This window comes from Chiloscyllium plagiosum, unplaced genomic scaffold (genome assembly GCF_037043375.1).
Source record: "Chiloscyllium plagiosum isolate Xiang-an unplaced genomic scaffold, Cpla_swu_hap1 HiC_scaffold_12, whole genome shotgun sequence".
Taxonomy (NCBI): Eukaryota; Metazoa; Chordata; class Chondrichthyes; order Orectolobiformes; family Hemiscylliidae; genus Chiloscyllium; species Chiloscyllium plagiosum.
In genome coordinates this window covers 59746490-59761959 of record NW_028270150.1, presented here as the reverse complement: position 1 = coordinate 59761959, position 15470 = coordinate 59746490, and the positions used below count along the sequence as shown (strand labels likewise).

The 15470-nt window shown below is 40.3% G+C and overlaps 1 protein-coding gene across 1 annotated transcript in view; it reads right to left on the bottom strand.

Annotated features, from left to right (window-relative positions):
• LOC122555098 (uncharacterized) overlaps window positions 1-14278 on the bottom strand; it is a 99604-nt gene extending 85326 nt beyond the window's left edge. Inside the window, exon 1 of the mRNA XM_043700777.2 lies at window positions 14142-14278. Within this exon, the coding sequence (XP_043556712.2) occupies window positions 14142-14190 (49 nt within the window). The 5' untranslated portion in view covers window positions 14191-14278. The remainder of the gene's footprint in view (window positions 1-14141) is intronic.
• Between the last annotated feature and the right edge of the window lie 1192 nt (window positions 14279-15470).

Sequence of the window (15470 nt, the reverse complement as noted above, 5' to 3'; positions counted from 1 at the left end):
CACACGCACACACTAACACATACACACACTAACACACACTAACACACACACACAAATACACACACACTAACATACACATACACACTAACACACACACACAAATACACACACACTAACACACACACGCACTAACACACACGCACACGCACTGACACACACACGCACTAACACACACGCACACGCACTGACACACACACATACTAACACACACACACTAACACACACACACACTAACACACACACACTAACACACACACGCACTAACACACACACGCACTAACACACACTAACACACACACTAATGCACACATACTAACACACACGCACACACACTAACACACACACTAACACACACACACTAACACACAACACACACACGCTAACACACACACACTCACACTAACTCTCATACACACTAACACACACACAAACACACACACACAAACACACACACTCACACTGACACACACTAACACACACACACACACAAACACACATACACTAACACACACACACTCACACTAACACACACACACTAACACACACACACACTAACACAAACACACACACTAACACACACACACACACACACACACACAAACACTGCTTCTGGTTCCAATGTTTAAGTAGAAACATCAAATATAAAAGCTGGAGTAGGCCATTCAGTTCTTTCAGCCCATTCAATATGTGCATGGCTGATCATCCAATTCGGTAGCCTGTTCCCACTTTCTCCCTATAACCTTTGAACCCTTTAGACATAAGACCTTTATCTACATGTTCCTTAAAAGAGTTCAATGGTTTGGCTTAACAGTTTCCTATGGCAGAGAACTCCAGAGGCTCACCACTCTCTGAGCAAGGAAAGTCTTCCTCATCTGTGTCTTCAAAAGCCGTCTGTTACCCTTAGACTGTGTCCCCTGCTTCTAGATCCCCCCATCGTCAAGAACATCCTTTCTCCATCTACCCTGTCTAATCCTGTTGGAATTTTTGAGTTTTTCATGAACTCCCCCCTTGTTCTTCTCAAGTCCAGTGAACATAGTCCTAACTGAACCAATCTCTCCTCATATGTCAGTCCGTTATCCCAAGAAGCAGTCTGTTAAACTTTCTTTACACTATCTTAATAGTCAGAACTTCCTTTCTTAGATAAGGTGACCAAAACTGCACATAACATTCTAGATACAGTCTCACCAAGGCCCTGCACAATTGCAGCAAGACATCCCTGCTCCAGTATTTGAATTATCTTGCTTTCCAGCCCAACATATAATTTGCCTTTGTCATCACCTGCTGTACCCGTGCTTACTTTTGAAGGCTGGTGTAAGATGACAGCCAGGTCTCATTACAACACTCTCTTTTCCAATCTATTGCCATTTAGGTAATAATCTGCCTGCTTGTTTTGCTATTAAAATGGATACTGAGCTGAAAATGTGTTGCTGGAACAGTGCAGCAGGTCAGGCAGCATCCAGGGAACAGGAGAATCAACGTTTCGGGCATAAGCCCTTCTTCAGGAATGAGGCTCTCATTCCTGAAGAAGGGCTTATGGCTGAAACATTGATTCTCCTGTTCCCTGGATGCTGCCTGACCTGCTGCGCTGTTCCAGCAACACATTTTCAGCTCTGATCTCCAGCATCTGCAGACCTCACTTTCTCCTATTAAAATGGATAGTCTCATATTTATCCAAATTATATTGAATCTGCCATGTATTTGACCAATTACTTATCTTGTCCTAATTAGACTGAAGCTTCTCTACATCCTCATCATAGCATACCCTCCCACCCAACTTTATGTAATCTGCAAACTTGAATGCATGACACACAGCATCCTCATTTAAGTCATTGATATATATTGTGAATAGCTGCATTACCCTATTGTTCAATGCCTGCTATTCAGAAAAAGATATTTAATCCGACATTTCATTTCCTATGTGCCATCAGTTCTCAAACTAGTTCAGTAAACAAACTTCTAAAACTATGAGCTTTTTTTGCAAGCTCTTACGTAGGAACATACTGGAAGTATTCTGAAAGTCAAAGTAAACCATATCCATTGGCTCCCTCCAGTAATGTCCTCAAAAAACTTCAGAAGATTTATCAAGCACGACTTTCCCTTTATAATCCATGTTGACTCTTTTTGATCTTGTCACGATCTTCCAAGTGCTCTGCTATTATATTTTTTATAATGGATAATAGCATTTTTTCCAGTAGCGACATAAAGCTAATTGGTTGACAATTCATTGTTGTCTCTCTAACACCCTTCTGAACTAGTGGGATGATATTAACCTGCCTCCAATCCATAGGAACTGCTCCATAGTCTGTAAAATTTTGGAAGATGACCAGTAGCAGATCAGTTATCAATAAGGCCACTTTCTTAAGTATTCTGGGATGAAGGTTCTCAGACCTTGGAGATTTATCTGCTTTTAATTCCATTTGTTGCCCCAGCACTATTCCGCTACTAATGTTAATTTTCTTCCATTTCTCCTTCTCATAGGTCCTAAATTGCCCAATAATTTTCTGATATTATTAGTATCTTCCTTTGTCTAAAGTATGTAGTCAATTGGTCTGTTATCTCTTTATTTCCCATTGTAAAAAAATCCTGGTTCAAACCATAGGAGTCCTATATTCTTTTTTATTTTTTTTTCTTCACGTACCTACAGAAACTTATACTATCAGTTTGTATGTTCTCCACAAGATTTATCTTAAGCTCTATTTCCCCCTCTTTCTTTTATCTCCCTTTTCTGGAATCCAAACCGTTTCCAATCCTCAAGTCAGTTGCTTTTTTTGGCCAATTTGTATATTTCTTTCTTGGATGTAATACTATCCCTAACTTCCCTTATTAGCCATACTCTGACCATGGTTCCTAAGTGTATTTTTACGTCGGATGACCATTCAGCTTGCCAGACACCTTGATGTACCGATGCCTTTCTCTGGGTGCTTCCAGTGGTTTGTAGGAACACAAAGTGGCTGACTTACTTGGAAAATGTTTTTGATTTATTAATTCAAAAGTTATTGTTTACAGCAACTGCTGAAGGAAACATTACTGGTTTTCATTAGATTTAAATAACATTTTTGATAGAGAGAACAGGCAGCTTCTGGGCTGGGAGAAAATCTGATCACTTCTATCTGTCTATACATTGTTTCTAGCTTCAAGCTGCCTTGAGAACCAATCAGACAGTTGTTGGAAAGTAGAAGATAACAGTCAGGTGTCCACAGATCAATCCATTCCTTGTTGCTGATCATAGCATTATCAAGTACGCACCCTTAGTTGCAATCTGAATTTCATTTATAACTTGTTCAATTTTTTTTGCAACGCCTGCCACAGGTATCTGATTACATGCTTTCAAAACTGCAGCCATTCTTTCATATTCTAGTTTTTAAAATAGCTCTATCTCATTTCAGCACCCAGTTTTTACAAGAAACGGTAAAAACAACTTATATTTGGTTAGGTCCTGTATGGTTGTTTTTTATTAACCTAGCCAGAATGTTTCCTGATTTGGAGATGCTGGTGTTGGTCTGGGGTGTACAAAGTTAAAAATCACACAACACCAGGTTATAGTCCAACAGGTTTAATCGGAAGCACACTAGCTTTCGGAGCAACGTTCCTTTATCAGGTGATAGTGGAGGGCTCGATCGTAACACAGAATTTATAGCAAAAAATTGCAGTGTAATGTAACTGAAATTATAAATTGAAAAATTGATTGTCTGTTAAGCCTTTCATCTGTTAGAATACAGTGATAGTTTCACTTCTTTCATGTGTAAATCACAAAACCTTCTTTTTAAAAGTTGCATTTTCGGGTTAGCTGTTAACAATGGTGATAGCTAGACAATATGTTGAAGGTAAAAACAATGACTGCAGATGCGGGAAACCAGATTCTGGATTAATGGTGCTGGAAGAGCACAGCAGTTTAGGCAGCATCCGAGGAACTTCAGCAAAATTGACGTTTCGGGCAAAAGCCCTTCATCAGGAATAAAGGCAGAGAGCCTGAAGCGTGGAGAGATAAGCTAGAGGAGGGTGGGGGTGGGGAGAGAGTAGCATAGAGTACAATGGGTGAGTGGGGGGGGAGATGAAGGTGATAGGTCAGGGAGGAGAGGGTGGAGTGGATAGGTGGAAAAGGAGCTCGGCAGGTCGGACAAGTCCGGACAAGTCAAGGGGACTGGAATTTTGAAACTAGGTTGAGGTGGGGAAGGGGAAATGAGGAAGCTGTTGAAGTCCACATTGATGCCCTGGGGTTGAAGTGTTCCGAGGCGGAAGATGAGGCGTTCTTCCTCCAGGCGTCTGGTGGTGAGGGAAGGTGTTAGCCCCCTGTGTTCTCTGTCTATGTCATGATGTTTAGATTGATTCTAATCTAAAAAGTGAGATAACAGAGTTTTACGTAAATTCATGCAGTTTTTTAGCTCAGAGTTCTACATGAATGCATGCAGTTTTTGAGCAAAGTGCAATGTAACTCTCCAAGTACAAATTCACCCCACAAAGTATATGTGTGCATGTGGGTCTTTGTCTGTCTGTGTGTGTGTGTCTGTCTGGGGTGGGGGTTGTGAGTGTGAGAGAATATGTGTGTGTGTGTGTGTAGTGAGTGCAGAGTGTCTTAAGTCTGTGAGGGGGTGCATGTGTGAGTGTGGGAGTGTGTGTGTCTATAAGGGTGTGTGTGGGTGTCTGTGTGCACGTCTGTGTGTACCTGTGTCCATGTGTATGTGAGAGTGTTTGTGTGTAGGAATATCTGTGTGTATGTGTGTAGTGCAATGGTGGTCACCTGTAATGTGACATGAACCCAAGGTCCCGGTTGAGGCCCTCCCTATGGTACCGAACTTAGCTATCAGCCTCTGCTCGGCCACTTTTCGCTGCTGCCTGTCCCGAAGTTCACCTTGGAGGATGGTCACCCGAAGGTCCGAGGCTGAATGTCCTGGACCACTGAAGTGTTCCCCAACTGGGAGGGAACCCTCCTGTCTGTTGATTGTTGTGCGGTGCCCATTCATCCATTGTCGTGCCTTTGCTCGGTTTCCCCAATGTACTATGCCTCCGGGCATCCTTGCCTGCAACGTATAAGATAGACAACGTTGGCTGAGTCACATGAGTACCTGCCATGTACAAGGTGGGGGGTGTTCCCACACGTAATAGTGGTATCTATGTCCACAATCTGACACATCTTGCAGCGTCCACCATGACAGGGTTGTATGGAGTTGTCCTGAGAGCCGGGCAGTTTGCTACAAACAATGATCTGTTTGAGGTTTGGCGGTTGTTTAAAGGCAAGTAGTGGAGGTGTGGGGAAGGTCTTGATGAGGTGCTGCAGGTCACGAAGAACATGGCATAATTTTTCAGCCCCTGGGAAGTGCTGTACAATGAAGGGTACCCTGTCAGTTGCAGCACGTGTCTGTCTCCTGAGGAGGTCATTACGGTTCCTTGCTGTGGCACGTCGGAACTGGCGGTCGATGAGTTGAGCATCGTACCCCGTTCTTGTGAGGGCATCCTTGAGTACTTCCAGGTGTCCATCACGTTCCTCCTCATCTGAGCAGATCCGGTCTATCTTATACGTTGCAGGCAAGGATGCCCGGAGGCATGGTACATTGGGGAAACCGAGCAAAGGCTACGACACCGGATGAATGGGCACCGCACAACAATCAACAGACAGGAGGGTTCCCTCCCAGTTGGGGAACACTTCAGTGGTCCAGGACATTCAGCCTCGGACCTTCGGGTGACCATCCTCCAAGGTGGACTACGGTTCAGGCAGCAGAGGAATGTGGCTGAGTAGAGGCTCATAGCTAAGTTCGGTACCCATAGGGAGGGCCTCAACCGGGACTTTGGGTTCATGTCACATTACAAGTGATCACCATTACACTACACACACTCACAGATATTCCTACACACTCACACTCTCACATACACACGGACACAGGTACACACAGACGTGCACACAGACACCCACACTCACACATGCACCCCCTCACAGACTTAAGACAGTCTGCACTCACTACACACACACACCTTTTCTCACACTCACAACCCCCACCCCAGACAGACAGACAGACACACACACACAGACAAAGACCCACATGCACACATATACTTTGTGGGGTGAATTTGTACTTGGAGAGTTACATTGCACTTTGCTCAAAAGCTGCATACATTCATGTAGAACTCTGAGCTCAAAAACTGCATGAATTTATGTAAAACTCTGTTATCTCACTTTTTAGATTAGAATCAATCTAAACATCATGGCATAGACAGAGAACACAGGGGGCTAACACCTTCAACATATTGTCTAGCTATCACCATTGTTAACAGCTAACCCGAGAATGCAACTTTTAAAAAAAGGTTTTGTAATTTACACATGAAAGAACTGAAACTATCACTGTATTCTAGTAGATGAAAGGCTTAACAGACAATCAATTTTTCAATGTATAATTTCAGTTACATCACACTGCAAATTTTTGCTATAAATTCTGTGTTATGATCGAGCCCTCCACAATCACCTGATGAAGGAGCGACGCTCCGAAAGCTAGTGTGCTTCCAATTAAACCTGTTGGACTATAACCTGGTGTTGTGTGATTTTTAACTTAATAATGTTTCCTGGTAGAGAAGCCAAAGCTCTCAATGAATGCACTTTTTTTTACGGTGGACTTTAGGGTTCTGCAGTCATAGTGAGCACGCTGTAGTTCACGATGTTTGGAGGTTTAGAATGAATTATTGCTTGAGAAAGATCACTTTGATGGTATCTTTGAGGCTTTCATGTTCATTTTCTGGCTTCATTGCTTCTGTTGTATCCATTATTCTGGGATTAGATTAGATTCCCTACAGTGTGGAAACAGGCCCTTTGGCTCCACAAGTCCACACCGACCCTCCAAACAGTAATCCATCCAGACCCATTTCCCTCCAACTAATGCACCTAACACTATGGGCAATTTAGAATGACCAACTCACCCAACCGGCACATCTTTGGACTGTGGGAGGAAACCGGAGCACCGCGCAGACACGGGGAGAATGTGCAAACTCCACACAGACAGTCGCCCGAGGCTAGAATCAAATCCGGGTCCCTGGCACTGAGGCAGCAGTGCTAACCACTGAGCCACCATGGCGCCCAGATTAGTTTGTTGGAAATGGTAGGTTGGATAAGGTCAATCTAAAAGTGCCATTGACAACAATAGTTTTGTCGACAACTTATGATTTAAACCATTGAACAAAACTGTCCTTTCTTTACTTTTTGCATAACCAAAACAATACTTCACAGATATATTTTATGCTGTCCTTTATGTAGACATTCAGTTCTCTCAGAACCAATTTAAAGTGATGCTTGGCTCGCATTTCTTTTCTCAGCTAGTAATATTTAATGTCAGAATTTTGTTTTGTAGTGTCTTTTCCCTCCCCACCTGAGATTCTTCTTCAAATGTAAGGGAGGTAAATCTTTCAATCTCAATTGAAATCCTCAAAAACGTTCTCTTTTCAATAAAAGTATCAGCTTCCTCCTGCAGTTTGCACAATAAGCATGGAGCCCTCTGGCTTCCAGCTGCTTTTCCCAACCAAGTTCTGGCAGATTAACTGTGTCTGTGAATTTCAGGGATACCTTAGAATTTCTTTTCTCAAATTCCATCTCCATGACAATATGAATCACGTGGGCCTTGTATCCAGGTAGGAATGTTTATTAGCTCTACATTAGAATCCATTTCTATTCTATTTTTGTATCAAATGAATAGCTTAAAGCACATTTGCTTATAATGTGAAATTATGAACATATTCCTTGGACTTTTTAGACTATCACTCTATTATGAACACAGATGTTGTTGCCATAATTTCAAAGTGTGATCACTTTACACCTTCCTCTAAGCAAAGCAATCTGGGTCTTTCTTCAATCTTTCAAGAGTGTTGTTAAACATACTTCAAAACAGATCAGATGATCCCCTTCACTTTATCCTAACTTCAAGAGACAGTTCCAAAGCATAACAATTATATACATGCCATATTTCTAACATTTGTGAAAGACAAAGTATCTATGTTCCAAATTATATTTAGCTAATGAGGAAAGATTTCTGCATGGAGAATAATTAGCCTTAAATTTAATTGGTGCCTGCAGAACAATTACTTGAATAGGAGAGTTCAACATTCTTGTTGACTAGGCATATCACTGACTGGTGTAGTTCATGTAACAACTTATTAGCATATTACAACAACAATTACTACTTTTATAGCACGTTGTCTCTGTGAAGATGTTATTTTATGCTTCACAAAAGCTTATGCAAACACAAATTTACACCCTGCCAAAGAAGAGAAATTAAAATAGGTGCGTAGTGCTTGGTTAAAGAAAGATTTTAAAGAGGACTGATGTTGTGCAGTAATTTAGAGAGGGAATTCCAGACTGCTGAAGGTACCATTGCCAATATTGATGTGAATACAGAAGGGCGTCCACAAAGGTCAAAGATCCTTAAAACATTATTCTTAAATGATCATGGGGCTGGAGAACTTTAGTGAGTTGGCTGTGCATTTTGGATTAGGAAAGGAACAACATATATTGACAATTTCCATAAAGTTCTCATTTGTCACTAGTGTAACTGTATAGAATATAAAGTGTAAAAGCAAGGAATTAATGCTATACCTCTACAAATCATTAGTCAGACTATATTTGGAGTATTGTGTTCAGTTATTGCCACCTTATTTAAGGAAAGATGTTAAAACCCTGGAGAGTGCAACAGAAATTTACAGGAATGATACCAGGAATGAGGGATTTTAAGTACACAAAAAGATTAGAGAAATTAGGCTTGTACTCTTGGAGCAGGGAGGATTAGCAGGTGACCGTATTGACGTGTTCAAAATACTCTGCTTCTACTAGTTAGTATGTCAGTAACGAAGGATCACAATCTCAAGACTGTCAGCAAGAGAGCTAGGAGTGAGATAAGGAGAAACTTCTTTAATCAAAGACTTGTTAAGATTTGGAATGTTATGTCTGGGGAGAGTGGTGGAGGCGATTCCATACTTTGTTTTAAGAGAGAACTGGATATAGGTTTGAAGGTGATTAACCTGCAGGGCTATGGAGGTAGGGCTGGATAGTGGGACTGGCTGGGTAGCTCTTTCAGGAGCTGATACAGACATTATGGATCAGATGGCCTCATTCTACACTGCAAAATCCTATGACTGTATGATTCTAAAAAGGGTGATCTTCTTCATTTCTATGTGTTTTATAGTAATGCTCATTAAGGGGAAATTTGTGCAAAATGCACCAGGTTATAATTATCTTTGATCTTTATGCCAGCATTGTAAGACTTTTCCTTCAACAGGTAAAGAGAAATATTTAACAATTTACCTGGTTAGAATGTAGGTAAGTCCTGTTTACAACTAAATGAGATACAAATTGATGAACATGTGATTTACTTTAGTGATGAAAAACACAGCTACTCCTAACTCTTTCTGTTATGGGCACCAACAAGACTCATCCTTGAAGAATTAGTTATAATGAAAATTCTGCGTTTTTCAGGTGGCAAGAGTATATTGTGGAGCAAGAACATTTGTTTTTCAGAAGACATAATGAGCTTAACATTTGCCAGGTGAACAGGTCTTCAATAATACCAAGCAGAGAAAGTGAGAACTGCAGATGCTGGAATATCAGAGTCAAGAGTGTGGTGCTGGAAACAACACAGCAGGAGAGACAGCACCCAAGGAGCAGGAGAATCCACGTTTTGGGCATAAGCCCTTCATCAGGAATGATGAAGGGCTTATGCCCGAAACATCGATTCACCTGCTCCTTGGGTGCTGTCTCTCCTGCTGTGTTTTCCCAGCGCCACACTCTCAACCTCAATAATACCAATCCCGTCTCTACAAAATAGGACCTCAAGCTTCGGTGTCTTATAATGGTGCCCTGGAGGTTCAGTAGGACAAAGATACAACTAGGTAAAAACAATGACTGCAGATGCTGGAAACCAGATTCTGGATCAATGGTGCTGGAAGAGCTCAGCATTTCAGGCAGCATCCGAGGAGCTCCTCGTATGCTGCCTGAACTGCTGTGCTCTTCCAGCACCATTGATCCAAAGATACAACTAGCTAAGAAAGTGTAAAGTGTACATACTTAGGCAGTCAAGCTGCCAGAATGTTTGATCAACTCTTCGCCAATATGCAACCTTTAGACTGGTTGGAATTGGCTTTCTTTGATATTTTGTAAACTCTTTGATCTTGATTTCCACTGTTCTCTGTCAATAACTGCTGTTAACTTTAGTTTGGCTAATTTTCTGTCAGGCCGATATCTCTGTCCGTGGGTTAGTTTGACCACAATTCAAAATTGTCTCTGTTAGGTTTTGAGGTTGCTGGGGTATTCTTTAGATTAGAGTTAAATTAAAGCACAGTTGGAGCTGATGTAGCATGGGTGACTTCCTCACCTGAGAAAGTTATTTGGTCAGCTTTGTCTTTGACCACATCACTATCAATGTTTCCGTGTATCTGACCACAACATGTAAAAATGCCTCAGTTTAGATTACAATTATAACTTTGCCAATGCATGTGAGCTTTTGGCTAATTAAATTCCAGGCTAAAGCTAACACATTATTCCAAACGTTTTTAAATTCAACACTGACTGAAATCAAACATCTGTCCAATTTTATAAATATTGCCATTTTTTGGGATTTTCGTTTAGCAGGTTTTATAGATTTTTTAAAAATCAACAAAGCTGAATTCCAGCAAAAATAAAGTCATTAATCGCACAGTTATTAGTAAAAGCAAGATAATAAAAAGCCAATGTTCTTATATTCTTAAACATGCAACGTTTCACAGTCTGTTCAGGTGCAAACAGTTGCTGCTGGAACTAGTGAGAGAAAATATGGTGGGAAAGCAGATCAAGGTCTTCATCACATCAGGTTCCATCTGCATAGGTGTAATCTCAGAACATCATGGGCACTGCCACTCTCCAGCTGTTCACAGCTGCTTCAGGATCCCAACTAAAAAATGCTGCCAAGATCCCATTGCTCAAGTTTTTTTTCACATACCAGTGAGCTAAGTTGAATGAAAATCAACCAGCCATAAATGACATTTAAACTAACTCCCAGTGTCACCAGTTATGTGTTGCACAGGTAGAAATCATTTTTTGCATTTAACAATTAAAGAGATACAGTTTAAAGTTTAATAATGTGGCGATTTGAAGGGAAATAGCTGTAGGGGTGTCTAAAAGGTGTTTCAAGCTCTTTAAAGCCACAAAAATTATTTTAAACATCCACAATTTTTGCAGAGACTGTATGGGACATATTGCAGAGGAGTTGTTTTAGTGGGACATGAACACAAAGGAATGAGCATCTGAGGTGAATGGGGCGGCTTGAGCAGAAAAGCTCAATATTACTGAAGAGTGCTCAAACTGACAGCATGAAATATAGAGACCAGAATAACAACTTCTGCTCAAAACATGGTGTGGTTGCTGAACACACCCTACTGGGGTGAGAACTGAACCACATTTAGCTTCAAACTTCAAGATTATGCTACAGATGAATTAAATGTACTAAACAAGCTTCTTTTCTGCAGCTCACCAACTCTGGGCAACCATAGGTTAACCCAGTCAGCAGAAACAGAGGTGCAAGTGCATCGAGAATATGAAGTGGGATAGGCAGCCCAAACTTAGATTAGATTAGATTACTTACAGTGTAGAAACAGGCCCTTCGGCCGAACAAGTCCACACCGACCCGCCGAAGCGTAACCCACCCAGACCCATTCCCCTACATTTACCCCTTCACCTAACACTACGGGCAATTTAGCATGGCCAATTCACTTAACCTGCACATCTTTGGACTGTGGGAGGAAACCGGAGCACCCGGAGAAAACCCACGCAGACACGGGGAGAATGTGCAAACCACACAGTCAGTCGTCTGAGGCGGGAATTGAACCTGGGTCTCTGGCGCTGTGAGGCAGCAGTGCTAATCATTGTGCCACCGTGCTGCCCATAAACCACCATTATTCTTATAGAAAATAGGTCTGCATTTATGCAGCATTTTTCACAAGTACTGGATATCTCAAAGTGATTTATAGTCAGCAAAGTACTTGTTAAGAATTTATTTATTCTTTCACAGGATTTGGACATTACTGATAAGGCCAGCCTTTGTGGCTCAATCCTCATTGCCTTCTACCCACCTGAGTAGTTTGCAGAGCCACTTCTGCACAAGTTGAGAGCTAACCAAATTGCTGTGGGTCTGGAGTCATGTCTAAGGATGGCAGGGATGTTCATGGGCCAGACGGACTTTCACAATAGCCAATGATAGTTTCATGGTCTTTGTTATCAGGAATAGCTTTCAGTTCCAAATGTTTTATGAACTAAATTTAAATGAGACTTGAATCTGTTTCCCTAAAGCATTAACCTGGACCTCCTGATTACCCATCTAGTGACATTATTACTCCTCAATCATTTCTTCCTATTGTACTATTTGAAGTGAAATTACTGCCTGGAATGTAATATCTGTTCAGTTGCTCTCACAAAATTAACATTTTATTGACTTTTCTGGGGTATCTTTCCCTTCAGTGGCTTGACTTTCATGTTAGTTTTGCAACGACTTGTTTTAAAACATCAAATTCTTCAAACTATTTAGACTTGGAATTTGTCCTTTATTGGACAGGATTTTTTGTTTCTGAAGCATGTGTGTAGTAGGTCATTTCATTCTATCACACATAGTGATATTGAATTTCTTTATATTTGCAACTGTAAGGAATATAATGGATACTAGTGTTAACTTCAAGAGATCAATCTACTTTGACAATCTCAGATTGTGTAAAAAACATGATGAGATTACAACTTTCATTTGAATATCAGAAAAGCAATCCATGATTAAATCACGCTCATGTATGCAACCATTTTGTGTCTAACACCATAAAACTTATGCAATACAATGATTAAGGCATATTTTCCTGTTCAAAGAGCCACATAAGGACATGCACCATTATAAGTTGTTCTGATTTATAAGTGGGTTTTACTTTCATAATCTGAAACTGAACAACTCTTTCTGTATTTTTTCTCACATATCCAGTTTTTACTGGTAATGTACTAACTGGTCTCAAATGACAATCTATAGTGTCATGTCATGAGGTGGAAGACCCAAGTCATGCTGCAGGTTGAACTACATATTGTTGCACAGAGGTCTACCTTGTGGGGGGAAGAAACACAAAGAACTGCAGAAATGTAAATCAAAACCAGAATTTGCTGGAGACACTCAGCAAGTCTAGCAGTATCTGAGAAGAGAAAGCAAAGTTAACAGTTCAGGTCTAGTGACCCTGTTTTAGAACTGAATGAATTTATTGTCAAAGTGTGTGTTTGTAGATGGTCATTTCGCTCTATCACATATTGTGTTGAAATTCCATTCTGATTGCAACTGTAAGAAATATAATGGATACTGGTTCAGTCCCAAAGAGGGGTCACTGGACCCAAAGAAAAAGCCTGCTTTGTCTCCAGAGATACTGCCAGCCCTCCTCAGTTTCACCTGCAATTTCTGCTTTGTTTCCCTTTTTAATATATATTAAGAGAGTAGAGTTGGCACTTACAGACAGTCAACAGCAACTTAAATATGGAGCAGCATTATCCAATAAGTTATGTATTCCCTGGCCTGTATCCCTGCATTTGATGGTTTCTCTCCATTTTTTGGAATTCCTTCCATCAATTTCTTTCTGCTTCTAACTATTAAACAGTCATTATTACCCACCTCTTGGCCAGGCTTTTGGGATCTCCCTATGATACACTGACAAACATTTTCCTGTGTTTAGGTTGTGAAATAAATGCCAGTTGTTGTTGCATTGGGTGAGAGAAGCCATTGGTCTGCCTCATCTATCTTTCCAAATGACCACTCCATTTACAAATGTGCCAGCTGGTCGAATTGATTGTTTAAACACTATTACAAAGTGGTTTACACTGTGCTGAATGTACTTTACATCTAATTTGAAGCTGAAGTGATGCAACACTATCTGTTTGAAAATGCCCCACACCACCTCTGTATTGCATTTGGAAGTTAGATTGGAAAATATCATCAATACCTCCAAATCTACCTAAAAAATATTTACTATCGGATTTGTGTCTTTCCAATTTCTGCCTGAACAAGAGTTTCTGCACAATCTCCATTTTATCGTTTTGGTTTTGCACTTTTCTCTATTTTACAGTGATTTTGATTTGTTCTTCCAATATAAGAAATATCACTTAATCAAATGTATGAACCACTTACCATTCACGTTTAATGCCAAAAGAGCAGTTGCACGATGAATAAAACCCATCTTGTCAATAGTTGTATTTCACAGCATTGCTTGTTCTTTCTTTATAGTTAATTTAAGGGCTAGAGGCAGAAGCGTTACTGTAGTGAAAGGGAAGTCAGAATGGTAAAATAAATGTTACATCTGGTGACATCATACATCTGTCGTTAACCACCAAACCACTCACCCACGTATTCTAATTTACATATTTTAAATGATATTTACCTCAAATACAAGCTTTCACATTATTAAGCATTTTATACCTTCATTCAATCTATGTCCATTATCTAAGCTTCAATTGCTCATATTTACAACGTCCACCAAACTTTCAGGAAAAAAAATCTTGTAAAAAGGATTGGTTCATGGCATAACTTATTCATCTGTACTCTGTCTTGTATACAACCAAATCAACTTCCCTGTGCAAGAACGAAAAACTGAATGGATTGATTTTAACTTTATCTATTCTGCCCATGGTATTGCTGGCCATTGCAAGTAATACTTTAAATTCAGGTACCTTCAACTGTTGAAATATTTCTATTATCCACTGATCATAAATAAAACCAAAATAGTAATCTGTGCTTATATTATGTTTTAAAATAAAACTAGCTAGCATTTTTTTAAAATTAAGGCACATGTATTATGAATATAGTTTGAGGACTGATGTGTACAGGATTATGAAAATTAGTCAATTGAAGTGCTGAGTAAATACCAGGGCCTAGCTTTTTAAAAATGTTACTGAAAGGATACCATGGGATATTTATTTTTCAAATCATTAGCTGGCAGTCACATGTTTTAAGCTCAGTAAACAGCCAAGGCTGATAGACTGTGGAACTGCTTGGACTTTCGGGAAGTCACATGTTTGTGTTTACTGTGGTCAGGATTTTGGCTCTTTGATATTGTTTAGAGTTCAGGTGTGCTTAGCTTGCAAAGGGATAAGTTAGCTAACTTAGCTTTTGCCATCTTTCTGAGAAACCATTCAGAGGGTTCTTGGTGAGAGCTGATAAACCGCAACAGATATTGTACCTGAAAGGTTTCTGGAAGACTTCCTCTTGACATTTCCTGAATGTTCTGCTTCTGAGAAGATCCCAGTGACAAATGTGTGTGTCAAGTGACATCCTGCTATATATGCAGGGATGCCAGACTGAAAGCCATCTGGAACATTTCATTCTTTTCTTTATTTTCTGAGAAGTAACAGTATTTGGCAGAAGATTTTTTTTTCCCAAACTGAATCTCTGCAGACAGTATTTCTTGAGAATTCTATGAGTGCACAACGAAAATGTTTGACAGTATGTGATATTTTCAGT